This window comes from Leuresthes tenuis, unplaced genomic scaffold (genome assembly GCF_036924035.1).
Source record: "Leuresthes tenuis unplaced genomic scaffold, fLeuTen1.0.hap1 SCAF_8, whole genome shotgun sequence".
NCBI lineage: Eukaryota > Metazoa > Chordata > Actinopteri > Atheriniformes > Atherinopsidae > Leuresthes > Leuresthes tenuis.
The window spans coordinates 35,242,350-35,264,584 of NW_027325362.1; the positions used below are offsets into that span (position 1 = coordinate 35,242,350).

At 39.1% G+C, this 22,235-nt stretch overlaps 1 protein-coding gene across 1 annotated transcript in view; it reads left to right on the top strand.

Moving 5' to 3' along the window:
* Window positions 1-22,235, top strand: part of pdzd8 (PDZ domain containing 8) — a 74,308-nt gene that overhangs the window by 12,184 nt on the left and 39,889 nt on the right. Inside the window, exons 2-3 of the mRNA XM_072391567.1 lie at window positions 12,655-12,780; window positions 15,272-15,374. Coding sequence (XP_072247668.1) covers window positions 12,655-12,780; window positions 15,272-15,374 — 229 coding nt within the window. The remainder of the gene's footprint in view (window positions 1-12,654; window positions 12,781-15,271; window positions 15,375-22,235) is intronic.

A 22,235-nucleotide genomic window follows, 5' to 3' on the forward strand; every position in this document is an offset into this window, starting at 1 on the left:
TTGCACAAAGTTAAGGCATCTTGTATTTAAGCATTTCTGAGACAGACTGTACTAACCCAAGTCCCAGCTGCTGTGGCCTTCACATAGCAGCATGACAACAGATGTTATGTGTTTTCCCACTGTGGGATAATTTGAGGGGGTCCGGTTTGGGTCTGGATGATGTGTTTCTGTTAGTGTCGTCGGGCCGTGATCTTCAGCTCTCACTGGAGTGGTTTGCAGCTGAGTGTGAAGCCGCTGGTATGAGAATCAGCACCTCCAAATCCGAGACCATGGCTCTCAGCCGGAAAAGGGGACAAGTTGTCACTCTTTAGTTATCCACTAGTTATCCACTTCCCCAAGTGGAGGATTTCAAGTATCTCGGGGTCTTGTTCACGAGTGAGGGACGAATGGAGCTGGACATTGACGGGCGGATCGGTGTGGTGTCAGCAGTGATGCAGGCTCTGCGTCGGCCTATTGTGGTGAAGAAGGAGCTGAGTCAGAAAGCGAAGCTCTCGATTTACTGGTCAATATATGTTCCTACCCTCACCTATGGTCACGAGTTGTGGGTAGTGACCGAAACAACGAGATCGCAAATACAAGCGGCCGAAATGGGTTTCCTCCGCAGGGTGTCTGGGCTCTCCCTTAGAGATAGGGTGAGAAGCTCGGACATCCGGAGGGGCTCGGAGTAGAACCGCTGCTCCTCCGCATTGAGGGGAACCAGATGAGGTGGCTAAGGCATCTGTTAATGATGCCCCCTGGACGCCCCCCCTGGTGAGGTGTTCCAGGCACTTCCCACTGCGAGGAGACCCCGGGGAAGACCCAGGACACGTTGGAGAGACTGTCTCTCGGCTGACCTGGGAACACCTCGGCGTCCCCCCAGAAGAGCTGGAGGAAGTGGCCGGGGACAGAGACTTCTTGGCTTCTCTGTTCAAGCTGCTGCCCCCGCGACCTGACCCCCGGAGAAGCAGGAGATAATTAATGGATGGATGGATGGATGGATGGAATGGCCACTTGAACATTGACTACAGTGTGGTCACGAAGAAGGCACACAGCATCATCAGAGACACACATCACCCAGCACACAACCTCCTCAAACATAAACACTCTACATACAGCCTTAGACGAAGCAGAATGGACAGTATCATCACACAGAAAACACGCTTTTACAACAGTTTCTTCCCTGCTACAGTGAGACTGATGGCTAAGGCAAAGTACTATCGGTCCTCTTTACCAATCTACCTCTGTTCATTGACAATCAACCGGGAAATGTGCAATATCCTTAGGTGAAGTGTAAAGCATCTGATATTTGTTATTTTATTATTTTGTTGTTTTAGTCTTTAATGTTCACTCCTTCTCATGTTTGTACTCTGAGTGTCCTCTGCACAAGAATTCCTATGTACTTTAACAAATGTACAAATGGCAAATAAACTTTATCTATCGATCAATTCAACAAGCATTTGATTTATTCTGTCTATTAAACTTCAGAAAACAGTTTATCTAATGGTAATAACCAGGGATGAGAATTGTTAAGAATTTAGCAATTCCAGTTCCATTATTTATATTGCTTATAGATTCGGTTCCTTATCAGTTCTTTATCAATTCTAATCAAGTTATATAGTACTACATATAACTCTTTATATCTAACTCTGCCTCACTCTTGCAGTCCTCGTCAACTAAATGTTAATAGCAGATGGAAATTATTCATACAGTATGTCGCTAACATTATTACAACAGGGCTCTGAAGTTTTGAATGCAGGCAAGAGTGACATCTCTCCACCCCTCATCCCCGTTGGGCAGCCCAGTTGGACGGGTCGCAGGAATGGGGGTCTTTCATTGACAATATTATTAGTTGTTATTTATAACTGCTCTGCTCAGGCTCATGGGGAAACGTGCTTGTTTCCTGCTGTTTCCATTTTTTTCAAGATTTTTTTCAGTGTGAGAAATATAATGTGTGGCGGGAGTGCGTGACAAAAGACCCAAAAGAGTGACTCTTGATTCCCATCCCTAGTAATAACAGTAAAGATGAGCTGCATGGTGGTGTGGTAGTTAGCACTGTCAGCTCACAGCAAAAGGGTTCCTGGTACGAATCCTGCTTGGGGCCTTTCTTTGTGGCACCCAGTTCTCTGAAGAACCCTGGTTTCCTCCCACCTCCTAAAAACATACAGGTTGGTTAGGATGTAAATTGACCCGACTATTGAGTGTGTGTGAGTGAGTGTTGTCTCGTTTGTCTTTGTGTGGCCCTGTGGACTGGCAACTTGTTCAGGGTGTACCTTGCCTCTGACCTCATGGCAGTGGGGATAGGTTTCAGCCCTCCCACAACCCTGACTTGGATTAAGCGGGTATAGAAAATGGATGGATGGACACTGCTGACATCCAGACATCGTCCATCCACCCATTGTCTATACCTGCTTAGAGTTTAGGGCTAGCTGTCATTGGGTGAGAGGCAGGGTACTCCATGGACAGGTTGCCCAGGGGTGATGCCCCATCACAGGGTCATACAGAGACAAACAAGGCATACAACCATGCACACTTGAAGTCAGTCAGTCGCCAATTAACCTAACATGCATGTTTTTGGATGGTGGGAGGAAGCTTGAGTACCCGGAGAGAACCCACACATACAAGGGGGGAACATGCTCCACACTCCACACGAAAGACCCCAGCTGGGAATCGAACCTGGAACCCTCTTGCTATGGCGCGGTGCTAACCTGTCAACAGTGTCTTAATTCAAATAAGCAGTTCTACAGTATACAGTTTTTAGAACTAAGTGTAGCCGGGGTGATTCGACCCTGGCTAAAGTTTTCCTCCCTGCGTTGTGTCCTGGAGAAAGGAAATAAGGACAACCTCTGCTTGCTGGCCAGAAGAAGGGGGGGTGGTTTATTCTGTCTGTATGTAAACAAAGATATTAAAAGTACAGTCACTTCGCCGTCTCACACACACCATTCCTCAGCGATCCCAGAGACCAACTCAGAAGATCGGCGCGAATTGACAAAACGATAAGACAAATCGTAGTCATCGCTCTGATCACATACAAAATCATTTTTTACCCCCCCAACCATTAGCTGCAATTTTATACATTTTCCAGATGAACATTTTATCAGCAACAGCTGTTTGAACATACACAATATGTATAGTTTGTCAAGACAAACAATAAAAAGCTAAACAATACAATGAAACAAAAATAAAAGGGAGCTCACATACCTGTATGTAAACAAAGATATCAAAAGTACAGCCACTTCGCCGTCTCTCACACACACCTTTTAAAAGAGATGGGAAGACAGCAGCGGTTTGAGAGGCTACATAGTGCAGTTAGCTAAGCTCAACTCTTAACTAACAAACTGCGAAGTGCTATACACACATATCCTAATACATACAAACACTAATATACAGCTCGAATAAAGAATAAAATAAATAATAGAATAAAGAATGAAAGAATAAACACTTATGACCTGCGCACAGTAACATTAACATCTCAATTTATCACTCCTAACTTATTTCAACAACTTATGTATAGAACCACTTTGTCATCTCACCATTCCTCAGCGATCACAGAGACCAACTAAGAAGATCGGCGCGAATTGACAGGAAGTGACATCACCAGTAAGTTACTGGTCGCGCAATAAAAGCTAAATTTACAAAATAAAAGCTCTCCATAAAAAATATTGCAACAACAAATATATAATTTTAAATTGACAACAAAATGTGAGTAGGAGAAAACTGGATTTATGGTGAAATTAACAAAAACTATTAACATTGGTTACATAAGCAATACCAAAAAGTAGAAATATTAAGCCCTGACCCTCATCCCATACTAATTTATACCACTTAAGTTGTAAATGAATTGGTCTCAAAATAAAATTAGTGCCAAAATGGAAACAAAAATAATTATAAACGCCACATTCAATGAAAGGTTTTGAAACAAGGTATGAAACAGTGTACACAGTCAAAGACAGAAACCTGCGGACTCACAGAGGTCATTACACATCTAAGTTGCCAATACTGCAGGGGACATACAAACAACAGAAGCTCCTACTATGGGAATAACCGCAAGAATTACACTGGTATGTTGTTTAAAATGCTACAATGTCAGTGTCTATCAAAATTTCAAAGTCTAAACATCTTAAATTATCATTTTGTACAGTACAAAACAAAATATTAAGTTTATAGTTTAAGTATATAAGCATATTCTTACATTTTAGAAGCTGGCTTTGTCAGTTTTCTTGACATTTTTATTTTGTCACTTGGTTATGAGTCATTGAGGATTAATTTTGATAGTCTTACACAAACTCAGAAAAACTTAAAGAAATCTTGTTAGTTGAGTCATAACCATGACATTTGAGCAGTTATCATAAACAACAGTGTCTTTAAAAGCTCTTTTTAATCAAAACGAGTCGGAACAGGCTGAAACAGGGCCGTACGCAGGGCCCAAAAAATACTGAGGTCATAAGTCATAACTTGATAGTCGGTTCAGAGGCATGCTCCCCTGGAAGTTTTTTTCATTCCATTATTTAAATCTGGCCATTTTCAGAGGCTTAAAGCAACAAAAACAACATCATAATGACTTTTATTTTGTTTATTTGTTTTGTTTGTTATCAGAGAACATCAGCCTCATCCTAAATGATTTAAAACTGGAGAATGAATTTCATCAAGTCATGGATTAGTAATAAACAGGAATGAATTGCCCTGGTACAGAGGGATAATATATACAAATGCTTCATATTTCCTTCAGTATTTAAAATAGACACCCAAGCCCTATTACACTATCATGTTGATGATACTGCCTAATCTGTTCACTCTTGTTAAGGAAAACCAGCTTTTGAACACATTTCTATTATAATCTTACACAATACTTCAGTTATCCTGCATTATACATCTGACTTTTAAAACGTATACAGGTCTGGCACCTGCTCCCCCTCTATCACTGCTCCTCTTCTTGCTGCTTGGCCCAAAGATTAGCTTGGTTTGGCTCAGCCTTTTCCTCCCTATCCTGTTTTCCCTTTAGTGAAGAATATAAAAAACTGGACTATCTCACTCACCTGCAGCTTAATTCTAACGTCAATAATATAGTTAAAATTGTAAATTTTTACACTTATATTTTAATACCCTACACTTTTACTGAAGCATTTTTCTCATTTTTTTATTTTGTGTGAAATTATTGTGCCAAGGTTTTTTTTATTCAACATATTCATGTTTAAATTCTTATCCTTAATTCTTGGTAGCAGGTAAAAAGAAGATTTCACTGCACTATGTATGATTATGTATGTGACAATTTGAGATAAAAATGGAGGCTTTTTGAAGGACCATTATGGTGACTCATGAAGTAAGGGCCAGTTACCACAGAAAATGATTTATTATTATAATTTTGAAAATTAACCGGGTGTTTTATTTTGTTTCTGCGCACTACTTCCTGTCCCGCACGATCTGCTCTGTGCCGTGTTGCAGCGTTGTGCTCCGGCATCCGGCAGAAATGTATAAGAGGTTCAGCATTGAATATTGATAAATCAACACTGAATAAACGTTCAATCGAAGACGTCGCTGACATTTCAATCGCAAAATGAATGTTGACTCAACCGGTGGAAATTGATTGACGACCGGTACTGACGGAGTTAACCAAAATTAAACTGATTCGTTTGATTTGTTTCTTTGCTATCCGAGTAGTACGCTGGGCTGCAATAAAAATCTCTCCACATTAAAATACATTTCTCACAGTCAACTACCACTTAAACTGCTCTCCACCTACATTTTTAGCTTGATGTGCTGCTCTTCCAGTGACTGGTGAGACTGACTGACTCACTAATGGTAGCGTCCAACGTGTGTGGTGGTTACCATAGCGACAGAGCATGTTGTTGATGACGTGCAGCACGTAAGCCCAAACTTAGCCACTGTTCTATTACACCGTACTGTCGCGCTACTCTTGGCTCTTCAAATATAAATTCACCACAATTTAAGCAAAAAAAAAACAAAAAAACATCGAGGACATGACGGTGTCCTCTATGGTAGTTACGGCCTTGGGCTGAAAGGATTTGTTGTTCACACTTTCTAGAGCCCACTGTCTTGTACTGTGGGAGATTGAGAGACGGGTGTGAATGTGATGCATGTTTAAATACCAGACTAAAAGACCTACTTAGCCTGGTAAACATAGGCATTAAACAGATATTTTTTTTCTGGCAGAGATAATTTTAAGATAGAACTGCAGCCAACAAATGAATTCCAAAAATGTGTGAGTGTGTATCATCCACTATCATACAGAGTTGAGTGAGTGTGATGCGGGAATATACTGAGGAGCAGACTTAGAGAATGAAAGCTGAGCCTTGGGATTTGCTGAGTGGCACAGATGGTAGTTCAGTGGAAGGGAGGGCTGGGAGTACAGTCCACTGGAGGTAATCCAGGCATTACTGCAATCATGAAATCAGCTCCAGCTATGGGGGAATACTATGTTCAAAGCCAAATCTGTGATGGGTTCCCTTTGCCCCAATCATTATCATTCTTTTGCAGCTTTTGGAAACCGTTCTGTACTGGCTTCACAAACAGATTAGTGCTCCTCATTTCTAATGATGAGTTAATGACTAATGCAGTAAATGAGTAGAGAAAAAAAAACTCCACCACCATGGAGGCGTTTCTAGAAATCGTATTTTTTAGGACAAGCTCAGTTGTCATGGCAATCATCATAGGTATTTTGCTTCCAAGGAAGAGGGTGCTACGCTATGATGTAAATGTCACATGGCTAAAGAGCATATCAATACAGGTGCACATTAGTGAAGCTATTTCCAGCTGATCTCGGAACATTTACCCTGGGCATATAACTTACACACGTGAATGAGCATTTGTAACTCACCAATATCATTAAGTATGTTTACATGGCATTAGGAAAAAAAAAAGGTCTTGGTATGACCTCAAGCAGAATTTTAAAATGCACATCTTACTGAAATCTCACAAACTCTTTCTTCTCCAAACCGGACTAACACACCCAGAGTGTATCTGCTCAACTCGACTCAAACAGGCCTAAGTGCTTAGTTCATGTTCCAAAGTTCCATCTTTTTGCTTCTTTTTGTAAAAACAGAAAAGCACATGTGTGTATATTGATATAACTAATTTACCAAGAAAGCTGATCTCATTTACATAGTTTTATTTAGTTTTTTGGACTCCTGAATATGTCAGAAATTGCAATTTGAAAGTCAGCACATTAAGACTTTGGCAGCTTTTGGTCATGTAATTTGTCATTTGACTGTCGCTCTCCTCTAATAAAATGAATTGTCATTCGATAAATTCACCCTTCTGTTAACACAAAGACCATGTTGGTGCAGGTAATTAAGCTAAACAAGGAAATATGATGATGTCCCACAGAAAAAGTTGTTTTGTATGAATCAGGAACTAACAACTAAATGCTAGTTTAGTTATTAGCCTTGGCTGTTGCACTGTACATTTCAGTCTGGGACAAATATGTACAGAATAGAAATGAAGGTTTGAATCTGAGCATCTGACTTTTGCAACCAGCAGTTGTCACAGTAAATGTACAGAATGATCACAAAACAGTTATTTTTTTAAATCAGTAGAATAGGGTTTATTAAAATGTAGCAACAATTATTCTAACTGACTACATTTACAGCACAGTTTGTTTTAAAAGAAGGTGTGATGAAATGAAGATCTGAAGATGAAGTTGGTAGAGGGAGTGGTTACGTGGAAAGGAAGTTACTATGGGCAAAGTTACTGTGACTTTATAGAGAAAAAAATCCTGTTTAACTCACAAAATAATGATTTCATACTGTGATGTCTACATTACTTAAATTAGTTGCATTTTTTCATTATAGATTTTACACAGTGTTCATCTAATCTATATTGTGTTTCCTGGTAACTTTGCAAATTCCAAAATGTATCCAGATGTCCGCTTTAAGAAGCGATCTTTTTAGTGTTGGCTGCACTTTTTTTTTTGTTGTTGTTGTTGTCACGGAATCAATGCATAAAAATGCAGATATTTCCTACCCTTCTGGTGTTTTCTGAAACGGGTTTTTCAGCCCAAGACCCCAAAATTGACAGTGCGAGAAACTCGTGACCCTTAGAGGTAGGTGAGGCATACCTCTTGTATGCTCAGGCATACTATAAGGCGCATTCAGCCACAGGCATAGCAACAACAAGAAAACAGAGTTTATTCAACACTGACTTGTAGCAAAACACATCAGCCAACTTAACATTTTTATGTGACCTGTAGTAAGTAATGCAGTATGTCGGAGCAGCAAACTGCCGGGTGTTGTTTCAGTGAGACAGGTGGGCATGATGATTGGCGCATAGAGTTCATTCTTGGTTTGATTTTAAGAGACGGCCACTCACAGATCGTCCTCCATGTTTAGTCGTGATCTGTACTTATTTTTAATGTAAGTCAGTGCTGAAAAAGACTTTTCACAAATGTATGTAGGGCCAAACTGCAGCAGTATGTATATGACAGCCTTGGATAACTGTGGGTATTCCCTTTCAACTGAGATCCAGAACTCAGGCAGGATCATGTGATTAAACACTGTCTTTAAAGTTCTTTTGCTTGAAAGTTTGACCAATGTGTCCTCGAGGTCGGAGGGAAAGTGAGTTGTCCTCGTTGCAGTGAATGGTACATGTGTCTAGTCTATCTATCTATTTTTCTGGAACTGCTTCCTCTGGGAAATACTTATTAATACTTATTAAAGTGTAAAGTGATGGACATTTTCACTGTGTGAATACTGATTTAATTTTCCTCCATGAAATCCTCCAGCTCAGTAGACATATCTGTCCCGCCAATTTCAAATTGTCCGATCCAGCGCTCCAATTTCCTTTTGAATTTGTGGATTGTATCATTCAGGAACATGATGCATGTGTTTTCACCTTGCAAAGACCAATTAAATCCATTCAGTTTTTAAAATATGCAGGATAAATACGCTAACCTTGTTAACCAGTCAGGATCAGTGAGGTGGCCAGCGAGCTGGGATGCATGCTCCATCAGAAGTAATGCACCTCGTTCTGCAGCTCAAACAGCAGAGCAGTTTACCTTGGGAAAGCCACCGGACGCCTGTGTGGAACAACAGGCCCTCATGCTTTGATCAAAGTTTATTACAGAGAGTGGCAAAAAGCCTCATATTTACTGGATGGGATTTTATGTAGTTGACCATTTTTATCGCAGTCTGGAGAATGCTTTGAAGGTCCGGATCAAGTGTTTTGCTCACAAGAACTTGTCTGTGCATAATATAGCCCGTAAGATTTACATGAGGTGCCACCTTCAAGACGCTTTCAGGCCTTTTTCCTCAACATCGCTCCCGCTCCGTCTGTACACATACCGATACATCCCTCCCAGCACAGCTCTTCTTCTTTCAGCTTACCGTCAAGTTTTTTGGAAAATGTCCTCACCTGTGCGTGTTACAGTGTTAAGTTATGAAGTTTTCCATCAAAACTGTATCTGACGAATACAAGCAGCTGGACAGCGTTACACACATCTATGCATTTATGTAACTGTAACGCATATTTCCCTTTATTCACTCTGTCAATAAACTGACACTTAATATCCTGGGCCAAGTCTGTGATGCGTTGGGCAATAGTGCCATTAGACAGCGGCACTGGTTCTAGGTCAGTTTATCCCCGTGCACAGCCCGACGTATAGCTATGGCAGCAGGTTTAATTTGTGTTTCCCCAGTCGTGTGTGGCTTTTTTGCCTGTGCAAATGTGCCACCTGGTATGATACCCTTTGAGCTTTGGCTTGGATTGTTGTTTGTTTACTTAGGACTTTCGTGTAATTCGTGCTTTTTGCAACAGAAAAATATCCACTGGTTTGGCAGTGAGAAATAGTTGCTTCGTTTTCAAGTATCTTAGCACTTTTACAGGCTTCAGGCTTTAATGTGCAAGTAGCTCACTGCGCACAACTCATTGAGAATGTTGTACTTCGTTAATGATGACACATTTAATCCATAATGAATGAATTCCTCCCTGTTCTTTCAAAAACCTTGAAGAAAGCTGTTCCCCTTTGGTTCACTTCCACTGTGATAGCAGACTCTTCCTTTACCAGAGGTCGTTGACCTTTCTGGCAGTGGTGTTTCTCCACTCTCCTTCATTGGGCTTTCAGCAGGGGTCTCTGGTTTGGTTTTGGTCTGTAGTAACCAGTGCTTCATGCTGATTTAAAAAAAACCCCAAAAAACCCTCAGATACTGATAAGGAGTTTGATGAGAAATACCAACATGCACAAGTGCGATATTTCCTGTATTGTTGTAAACTGACTACTGCAACTGTTTCTGTTGTAATCACCTGCAGAATAAAAGAATGTGGGGCAGGTGACGTTTTTTATTTGAATGGTTTAATTTTAAATGTGGTGGCTATTTTTTATATAGTTTTACAGCAATCATGTCTAGGAAATGATTTATTAAATAAATATTTTGTTATTTCTGGAAATCATCTGGCAACCCCACCCTGTCTCGCCACCCCGCATATGGGAAAGACTGCTCTAAAACACTGAAATGATACTTAAGGGCCTTTATAAGGTGTGGGAGTACTGTTTTATTAACAGTGAGCTTGGTTACGTGCACAGTTGGTTGGTTACGTGCTATTTCACTGGACCACCATCTTTGTACCTGTATACATTTACAGAAGAGGAATCAAGTTGTCCAACATTGTAGTGCTATGGACTGTGAGAAAATGTGCATGACATAAATTTAACTGCAAATCAAATGATGAATATTTGAAAACACTCTGTTTATACCAAAGAGATATTATTTTTATAAAAAAAAGATTGAAAAAGGACGCATACACACAAAAAAACCCAGTCATCCTGTTGGTTCTTACTTTCTCTCTGTGAGATCATCCTATTTGTGAGCATAGCTAAATTAATTTTGTTTAATTTAATTCCCAACTGCATTTTCTGGTTGTGTTAGCCTGATTTTAAAAAGCTTTATTTGTCTGATTTCAGTTGGCATGGATTTTAAAAGTCCATTTTTTTTCTTGTCATATAAACTTTCTTAGTGATTGTCCTCACATGCAGTATGTCTGCAATTATCTAATTTAGAAACACTGATGTTGAACAATAAGGAATCCCAATCATATTGCAAACTTGTTAAAATGTATAGTTTGCAGAGAAATGTGGGGAAAAAAAGGATGTACCATCATCCAAAGGAAAAATCTCAAGCTCTTTGGGGTCATTGCATTGGATTGATTCATCATCTGGAACGCTGCACTACATCGTCATGTCTTGTTTAATTAGAAATTGACATGAATCCCCCACGTGTTCATCCAGCTTAATTTAACAGATTAACAGTGACATTCGTTTTTTTTTCACAGAAATATTCTGAATCATATTGCAGTCAGGTGTTACACATAGGCCTTATTTTTACTGTTGGGTTCCTTTGCAGCTCTGTGAGGGTGGAGAAAGTGTAAAATCCTGCTGTTCTTTTACCTTTTGAATTCTATCACAAAAAGCCTTATTGACAGGAAAGTATTTTTTTTCAAAATGTATTTTAGTTTTTGTTATAGCACTGACATAGCATTCTCTTAATTGAATGTTTATCAGTAATGCTGAGTCAGTGTACTGCTGAATGCATGCTGTAGGCCTCAGTGTTTGCCACAAACCACATAAATCCGTGGAATGTGAATGAGGCCCATAATGAAGATAAATCACAGGGAATTATCTGACCACTTTGTAAAAACAACCCTTCACCTCATCCTAGTCAAATTTCAGCCTCAAAATTTTACAGTAAAAGCAGTCTTCAGGTGCTTTTAGAGCTCACTAAGTGCTCATAGGTTGAAAGGGCACTATTTACAGGTGTCACAACGGGGGTGACGATACACAGTTTTATTATTTAGCTTTCATTTTGAAATAATGTACAAATAAAATGCAATTTATGTTATCAGGAATGAATACTGTTTATCATCTGTATTTTTTTCACACTGGCCTTTCTCACATTTGAGTCCTGCATATTCAGTTTTTCTTTAAATCCCATTTCCAGAAGATTTCTAGAATTTTCCATTTTCTAGAATGCAGCAAGAACTTAAAACCTTCATTTGAATGCATAAAAAAAAACTTTGACACCCAATAATAGCTGACATGGGTGTATGTTTACAACTGCATTGCATCACCCCTATTTTTAATTAGGCTTTTTATTTGTTTGGGAACTAAGAAATAGTTTGCAGTTTTACAAGATGAGTCTGTTCTTGCTGAATATAAGGTTTTAGCTTCTGTGAAAGCAACCATATAAATGGGAGGCCTAACTGGAACTGGACACATAGTAGTATAATCATTGTTTATCTGGTTCAGACAAAGAGACAAGGTCCAGTGTGCCTGGAATGCCTTCAACATTAAAAATCCTTGCGCATGCCAGTTAGAATTGTCTCTTTACTTGATGTAAAAATGTTTTTTTTATATCTTATCATATGACCATATGTTATCAGAGCACTTGTCTACTAAGATTGTAGGTTCATAAGTAATGTGGATGGTTTGTAAGAGTAAAACTCCCTTTAGAACAGCTTTACCCTATGGTCAAACAACACATATGGGTGTGTGCTGTCAGACAATTCTACATTTGAATGTGTTTATTAAGGCCAAATCCAACTGCCCCCAAGTGCCACACCCAAAAGAAATGATGTTGCACTTTGTCACAGTCTGACCAGCAGCCTCTGTGAGTATGCATTCTTTAGAAAAAAATGAGAATATCTTCTGGATGTTTTTTGTTGTTCCTGCAGATACAAGCCCTTCTTTCCATTCCAAGTTCAGCCCCCGCTGGGGTCAGCATGTCATTTGGATCTCTCAGTCCAGGACTGCAAGCTGGTGGAAGGCAGACTCAAAGTTACCCTTATTGAATGTAGCAGGTGAGATACTTTGGTTCCTTCTTTAATTCCACACATACCTAAACTATCTTGACGTCCCTGTCCGCATACCGTATTTTTTAGACCATAAGGCGCACTTAAAATCCTTTAATGTTCTCAAAAACCGACAGTGCGCCTTAAAATGCGGTGCGCCTAATGTATGAATTAATTCTGGTTGTGCTTTCTAACCTAGAACCGATTTTATGTGGTACACGGCGCTCATAAATCTGTCAAAATGTTTTAGCACAGCCTTGGTAAGCTACAAAGCTGCACTGCTTGATGGTTTGAGCATTACGGGCCACCGTAGTCACGAGCCTCACGGAGTAATATGATCTGTGCTTCAACATTAAGGTGTGTGCATTCATTCATTCATTTTCTATAACATTGCCCCAAAAATGGCTCCCGTTAAGAGACATGCTTACGAAGCAGATTTCAGACTCTCCGCCATCAGTCACGCAGTACAACAAGTGAGTTGAATAAAGTTTGACTTGTCTGAGTTTTGTTTCATTTAATGCGCCTTATAACCCGGTGCGCTTTATAGCCTGAAAAATACGGTATTCTGATGTACTTTGTTCCGAGTCTGTCTTTCCTGGTTTGTGCTTTGCTCTTTTGTATCATTTAGAGAAACGTGATGCCATATCAAACTGTGATATTTTAGACCGTAGTGTGCTTGGTTCCTTTTCCTGTCACAATACTATGTGTCAACATTTTACAGTTCTTAAATATGATTGTACTAACAATCATTTCATCCCTCATTCTACTCTAAAGAATAATTTTTTTGTGTGGCATTTGCTTATGCACTGTCATGGTGGTTTATGTATATAACTGTATATACAGAAAGTCTGTCACACTACCAAGAACTGTTGCTGTTACCTGTGATGAGCTAAAAACAGACTGAACTTGAAATGTCACCAAAATGATGAGTCTGATGGGGGAAACGGTGAGTGATGACAACACACTCTAATGTAGAGTTTGCATATTAATGCATTTCTTGTGTCACTTTTGTGATAGAAAAATCATTACGGAATTTCCTTCGGGATTAATAAAGTTCTTTCTTCTCCGTATCTTATCTTAACTTGTGACGTAAGGTCATTTTCCTTCCAAAGAATATTTTTGCAAAAACACATGTTGGAAAAGGGCTCATAACGGGCATTGCTTTTTTGTTTGGGAGACGGTGCACAGGAAGTTTTGGAGAATACTTGTTATACCTGATTCTTGATTTCTAAGATTTAAAATAAACTCACAATGTTTTCAAATTTTTTCTGTTTAACTTCCTAGATACCGTAACTGGCTCCTGCGATGCATCACATATCGACTCTTTCAGTAAATGTCAACCCCTCCAAGATGCAAACTTTTGTCTATTCGAGTTCTCGGGCTCAACATTCTTTGCTAAAAGAACAAGTTGGTGACAGCTGGTGAAGTTACAGCAGCTTTGCCCACAGATAATATGAAGTGTGAATATAGTGTGATTTTCAAGTGCATCCTCTTTGTATCAGCATTACATCCTACACAGAGCCCATGACATTAGACAGAACATACTCCACTTCAGCAGTGTCTCTGTTATGACACCTTCATCCTTTTCTGAAACTGAAATGTTTCAAAATGCTTGTTCTGGTAGAATGGCCTGTCCTCAGCTGCGTTGGCGAAACCGAAGAGTTCTGTGCTTATGTGTGAATTCACAAATCTTCAGTTTGGTTGAGTGTATTTTATAGTCTACAAGATGATTGGATCAAGCTCATTTATTAATTATGAGTCCTGCCCATTACAGTCATTCAGTCTTTCCTCATCCCCTGCCTCCTATGTCACCATATTGTATGTAGGTCTTTTCGGAGCTGTTCTTTTCTACAAATGCAGCCGATATGAATGAATGTCCAGCAGGGGGAAGCATTAAGTCATTGTGCATTTTAAGGAATGATGGCGATTATACTGCTATTCTTCAAATATTCTGTCTTTGGACAGAATGTATTTCTTGGGGGAAAAGGCAATATCTCTCATAATATTGACTTTGATGACCTCAGTGCAGGATAGAATTGTATTTTTCTACTTGGGTGGGACACATCCGGTACACATCACGAGTGTTTCAGTCGAAAGTGAGATATAAAATACTGGGCGTAGATAGAATTAGAAAACAAAAGCAGTTTCAAATGATGACACAGATGTTGGTAAAAGTAATCCTTTCAGCCACAGCTTGGGCTGTTGACATCTCAGAACACTTGGCTTTTAGTGTTTTTTTCTGTTCCTCTAAGATAGGCCAGAGCTGTAACTGCTTGTCTCAAAGTGTGGATAACCAAAGGGGCTGTACACAGGTCCAGTCTTTCTTTTTTAACTGTGAATAATACATATTAAGTTGGATTACCACAGTGAAACTATACAGCTGGAAATGACTATGATACCTTCTTGTTAAAGAAAAGGGAATGGGAAGATCTGACTTTATTAAGGCTTATAAATATCTTGATGATAGTTGTAGTTCTTATCCATGATGTTGTTCTTACAGACTGTTCATCCTGGGGTCCTATGACAGAGAAACCCATGTTCACTGCACTCTGGAGCTGAGCAGCCACCAGTGGAAGGAGAAGGCCCGCAGCTCTATCAAACGGGTGGGTTTGTGCCCTTTCAGCCTCCGACTTTACTTCTGTTCTCCTCTCGTTTCTTTATCCTTTCTTTAATGTAGCAGTGCACTAAATAATGCTCCAAGGAGTTTTTTTAAACGTATATCTTGTAAAATGTTTACAGTACATTCAATGTGCTATACAAAGTGTATTACACAAAGCTTCAGATTGCCTTTTGATTTAGATGCTGAAGTGGGAAGGATTTTTCTAAGTGTTTCAAACTAACTTCTAAGTCAGATGCAGATGCACTAACATAATCTTATGACTGATGAAGTGTGTGTTAAACTCTGTAAATTGGATAAATATAGTTGTGGAAAGTTGTTAGACTTTCTTGGGTCACTTGGTTAGATTTGGATTTGCTTTGAATCTTGACCATATAGAACTGCACAGTATTGCTTTAAAAAAAATAGATGAATAAAATAAAAAGACAATGACAGCTAACGGCATATACACAGGGTACAGGTAGAAATACTTGCCTTGTTATTGTCCAAACCACTTTTAATGTTCATCCAAAGGCTCAACCTGTCACATATTACCTCCCCTCACCTGCTAATCAGTTCAGTGTGACAGCACCGACAGGTTCTATTCCTCCCTCTCACTTGAACCACTTTATTCTTAAAATTGTTCTGACAACTAGAGGTCAGACTGAGTCCTGAGACTGACATTGGCAGCATGTTCTGCACTGGATTATCTAGCTGGGAATACCGTTTTGCATTCTGACACCTTGTTCCCGTATTGAGTTGGAGAATAACTGTATATTTATGTGCAAACATGTAAAAAGTGCTGATTACAAGATGAGCTTACCATATCAACAAAGACGAGTACAGCACATATTCTGATGTCAGACCAAGAAGTAGCGCTAACATTGCAAGCTGAAAAGCGAGGCTTTCCAGTCATCACACAAATGTTAGTCTTAGTCAGAGAAAAGTTTTGCGCTGGATGACATTTTCCTAAAAAGTTTTGTTCAAGTGTCCAAAACTACATTAAAATGCCTTTGTTCGTGGGTACAGGGCCTACAATGGTCAAATAAATTTACGACAGCATTTGCCAAAACGTTTAATCCCTGAGTAAAATGTTAATATAAAGTAAATGCAATGGCTTGCACATTAATTTAATGCACTTAGTTATACATTTTCACAAATTGAGCATTCAAAAGTGGTCCTTGCTCATATTTGTACTGTCATGTAGAGCTCGCAGTGCACAACACTGAAGGGTGTGTGATCTGTACCACTCTTAGTTCCAAGCCAGCAGAGGACTCTGCTCTAACATCTTATCAGGAGCAGTACTAGTATCCGCACACACACTTTAGACAAGACCCATTCTCACAAGCTACATAGGAGCTTTCATCTTGCTAGACTGAGACAACCTGAGGTTTCATTTTGCAGCCTCTTTGTTAGATGTGTAAGAGTTAAATATGAATTGGGACAGTTAAATAAAAATGGTATTTCACAAATAATGTAGAAAAGTCTGCTTTCAGTATTTGAGTTGCATAGTGTTTGACTCATTTGTAAAACAAATTACTCCTCTCCATGTATAGCATTTTGGACACCTTGTCATAATGACACATTAATAAAAGCTTATTTTCATCTTCCTTGCACTGATAGGATCGTCCCAATGTTGACATTTTGAGTGGCGAAGAAAATATTCAGGCCCCTCTAGCAAACCTTTTCTAATTGCTGCAATTTAGCGATATTACAGTTATCACATCAGGCTTATTTGGAAGTGACTAATAACCGTTTTAGATGAAAATGTCAGGCCCAATTACTGGCATAGCTCAGACAAAGCCCAATGCCACTGTGCTCACCAAACAATTGAATGACATTTGCTGTGGCTCGCAGATTATTTGTGGTGAACAGTAATGACCTTGTACTGTTTTCTCATCTCGTTTAAATATTTAAAGGCAGTTCAACTTTTTGTCCAGCAAGGGGCAGTAAAATATCAGAACTTAGCATCTTTTCTTTCCGGATCCTTTTCTCTCTTGGAAAATATTTACAAAATGTGAGTCTGATATTTCTGTTGTATAGTTCTGAAATTTTGAGTGAACATGTATTTTGCAAGTCAAAATCAAAATGGCTATAAAATGTAACATATTGCACATTGGCCTGAAAATTAGAAAATCTTCGTCACTGGTCTCATCAAATGTAATGCAACACTATTTTTTTTCCCCTCTGATGATTTTAAACTTGCCATAGTTTAATTACTGTTTTTACTGATGTTACAACTGTACGTTGTCATTAGCTAGTGTTTACACATGCTACACCCAGCAAAAAACACGTCAAACTAAGAAGAAAAGGGGGACACAGTCTCTGCAGAGAATTGCAAAACCACACACTTCTACAGGGCAAGAAATTCTTAAAGTGATTATTTCAGATATGAATTTATGTGTTGTCTTTCAGGAATAGTCAATTGTTAAGCACCTACTTAATAGCTTTAGGTTATGATTCAGTTTTTTGATTAATTTGATTTTGGATGATTGTTTTGTTAAGGAAAATCCTTTTTAAACTTTTAAACTCCCACCTGCTGCCACTCTCCCTGGGCTCCCTAAGTTCAGTTACAGCACTGTTACTGTTATAGCACTCGATTTATCCAATTTATGCTTTCTAAGCGTTATCAAAAATGGACCCCCCCTTTTTTTTTTCCCCCAAAAGGACACAGTATGATTAGTGTTTTGCCTAATCTCTCTGGTCTGAAGATGAACAGTCTCACTGTCTGAACGTTTTCCTGGGCAAATTTTTGAAGTAGGGATATTAGGTCCCTGGGCATTTGGACATTGTTTGAAGTTGGTATAAAGCTTGCTAAAAAGTTGTTTTCTGCCAGTGCAGGGCCTTCTTTTAGGTTTGTGTTTGGTTGCACACTTTAAGTACAAAGGTAAATTCAGTTGAATTTAATAATGCCAGAAGGGAAAATCTGTTGGCTTTTGCTCATCTGATTAAGATAAGATCCGAACTTGTTTTGAATCATTATTTTGTTATTTATGGTTACTTACTTTGAAGAAAGAAGGAAAAGAAAAACAGTTAAAATAGAAAATTGATTTTTGTGGGGGAAAAAATAGATTTTATTTTTAGGCCATATCACCAGTCCTACCACAGTCTCTCAAAAACACTTCCATGCTTCATTGGCACAGTGTTGACTGAGATATAAAATTAGTTGATGCAGCACCCACCCAGGGCGGTTGTGTAGAGATTTGGATGTGTTACTTTTTTCAAATGTACGTGAATTTATTTGAGTTTAACTGCTGAAAAAGAATGGCTAAATGTGTAATATTTCTCTATTTTTTTGGGGGAATGAACAGCCCATATCTTAGGTGAATATTGTTGTTGTGCCAGAAATTAGTCAGTAATTTGGGATAAGATTTCCCATAAAGACACCTTACACTGTAAACACAAAATTCTTTGTTCTTTATTATTGTTGTGTTTTGTTTCATGTTTTAAGGTTGAAAAATTATGATTTTGGATTTGGGTTCCCATTTCCAGAATACATTTCATGCAGTATAACTCAAACCGCAACTGCTTAATTTACCTTCATCACTTAACTAGCTGATATAACGGACTGCTTAACCAAATAATAGTGTTACAAGCTAATTTACACATCATGAAAATGTCTTTTACCACCAAAAAAGGATACCTGAAGTTGTAAATTAGTGTTCTCACCAAAGTTTGCAGGACCATTGTATTTGATAAAGCCTGAAATTAAAGGAAATTAAAAGAAATTAAAGAAAGAGGGGGAGTGAAGGGAGAGAAAGGTAGAGAGCTTGAAAAGATGGACATTAATAGCCAAAAAACAGGTAGCCAACTGCTGCATCTGTGGAGAGAAAAGAAAGCAAACTGTGGCCATGCACATGATCGCCAGGAGCACCTGCAGAAACATAAATGGAAAGAAACACACAACAAGAAAACAGCAACAAGATCACCAGCAGCAAGTATATGAGAAGGAAAGTCACTGTAGTTACTGATTATTATTAAAGCCATAAAGTCACAATTCAACAGTCGGGTGAGCATGTGAGTGAGTGAATGAATGCTTTTGTGTGTGTGTGAATTATATGCCAAAGGTTTTACATGAATTGTATATAGTAATGGGGGAAGGGGGACACAACCACACCCCACCCAAAGATCAGGAGACAACAGGAAAGGCCCCTAGAATGCGTTTGGCATAAAACAGTATTCAGAATACAATTCTTCAGCCATGATGATGGACAGGCCAAGGCCGGGCGGCTGTAGAGTGTGGAGGACCCCACTCATGCACGGGAATGAGAAGGAGGAGGATGGGGTGTGAAGATATAAGAGAGGAAAAAAAAGAACAGGACTAAAGAAACACAGCCGGAAAAGCAAGCATCCTGGCTGGCTACAAGAGACACCTGCCACTGGACAGAAGGACTCTGGGTCCAGTGAGCCTGAGAAAATTTGCAATACATAGGATATTATACAAGTGAGGACCACATGTGAGGGACCACATGTGCCGAGTTAATTTCCACGCTGAAGTCACCCAGGTTACATAGTGTGGGGCAAACAGGAATTCTACACTTGAGACATGTTGACAAGTCTTCACATATCTCAAGACAGAATTTTTGTACTGGTGCACAAAACCACAAAGCATGCTTGTAGTCATCGGTCATTCTGTCCTGTATAATATGTTCTGTGAAAAATATTGTATTGTGTAAGTTGCAAATTTGGATTTTTAGTCATACTGAAGGTATTTAAACACATTTTTGATCAGAAGTTTTATCTTGGGTTGATGGAAAGTCTGTTTCCCATGTTAAGATTGGTTGAGAGAGAGTCATCTGCTTTGGACAGTAATCTGTATATTTTTGATAGTAATTTTGGAGTACTAAGGAAACACTTTATTCCGTGGTTTTTCCAGAGTAAAATTGAGCATTGGAAGGGCAAGATTTACACCATTTGTAGATATATTGTAACCTATTGGGTAAGAAATAATGCTGGAAATTGGGTAAATCTAATCCACTACTGTCTCTTGTTTTTTGTAAAGTTTTAAGCTAATATGTGGTGGCTTATTTTTCCAAAGAAATTTGGAATCTAGAGACTTAAACCAGTTGGGGGACGATTTGATGTCATCGAGAAGAGGTAATTGATTTTTGGTTGGATCATCATTTTAATAGTAGAAACTCTCCCCATGAGTGATATCGGTTCGGAGTTCTGTGTGAGATCATCTTCTATTGTCTTTAGAAGCTGAACAGAGTTGAGTTTTGTTAGCTCTGGGTTTAGACTAATTGATAGAAAAGTCAGAGATTGATGAGAATTTTTCAATGACTCTGATTGTCTGTGAGAGAGATTTAGTGAATTCTGGAGGAAAATGAATACATCAGCATAAAGACTTATTTTATGTTCTACTTTTTTGGATTGAATGCCTTTAATATTCTTATTTTGCCTGATAGCAAAAAGTGAGGGGGAAGTGGGCAACCCTGTCTGGTAACTCGCTGCAGACCGAAGCTTGGAGAGGTTTGATCATTTGTCCCGACACAAGCCTTGGGAGAGGTGTATAGTATCTTGATCCAGTTAATGAAAGATGATCCAAATCCGAATTTGTTGCCAGTAAAAAATTTTCAGTTAGCCTGATCAAATGTTTTTTCTGCATCTAGAGAGATGATTGTGGTTTCTAAATAGTTTATGGTGGAGTACTCTATGATGCTGATTAGTCTTTGTGTGTTAGTGGAAGAATGTCTACCTTTTATAAAACCTGTTTGGTTAGGATGTATCTTGAAGGGGGTTATTTTTTTTATAATCTTCTAGCAAAGGCTTTACAGATTATTTTTAGGTCTACGTTTAGTAAGGATATTGGGTGGTAGCTTGATGGGAGTGTGGGGTCTTTGCTTGGCTTCAAAAGTAGGCTGAGGTTCGCAGAGTTCATGTTTGGAGGTAGCACATTATTGTGCTTAACAGTCGGACAATTTTTTGCCTGAAACTCCTGAAAATAAAAAAGCATACCCAAAGTAAATTGAAAGCTGTGCATGAACCACTTTGAGTAGATGGCTGGTTGAGGTCTCTTTTGAAAGACAACACTCTGAATTTTCACCCACAACAATGTCAGTGAGTGCTACTGTCACAGAGTAATATGAGCTTGAATGCATTGAAAGAGATGGAATTGTAGGTCTGCCTAATTTCTTTCACCAAATATGTGTCTTAAAAGTGACTTTTAGCATGAGGCTGCGGACTGAAAAACACAAAGGGACTACAGCCTGAAGTCTTACCTTGTCCCACTTCAAATTTGACTGTAATACAACAACAAATGGGTATTTTGTACAGGTTTTTCTGAGGATAGGACCAGGCGTGCCAAAGCTGTGCCAAAGCTGTGCCATTTGGAGAGCCTTGGGGGAAAAAAGGCTGCCATTCCTGAACGCTTCAACATACAGTCATGATCTTGGGCTCTAATGAAAGGTTACACTTGGGACTGTCTTATCCCATATCCAGATCCTCTGTCAGTATTACTGACAAAGAGTAACAGAAGCACAAACACATTTTGTCTATAACCAGAGCTTTGTGCATACAATAAAAGTCAAAACAGTATGGTCAAAATACAATTAGTTTATATACATAAATAATGACATGGCAAACAACACTGAACACCATTCACAATTTGTATCGACATTATTTGCTGTTGGCAACATGCCAATCATTGTAGCAGTCTCTGCCTGGCACAAAGCATAGGGGCACATCACATTGCATGTGGCACACTTCACAGGAGTCTTGGTCTGGCAGTGTCTGCACCTCAAGCACCCAGCTGTGCCGTGTCCTGATATGTGCACAAGTTTGTGATGACTGGCAAGAAAAGGCCCAGGTTCAACTGAGGTGGTAGACCTCGTCTCTGCCAACTCCAAGGTCTCCCTGAATGCCTTCT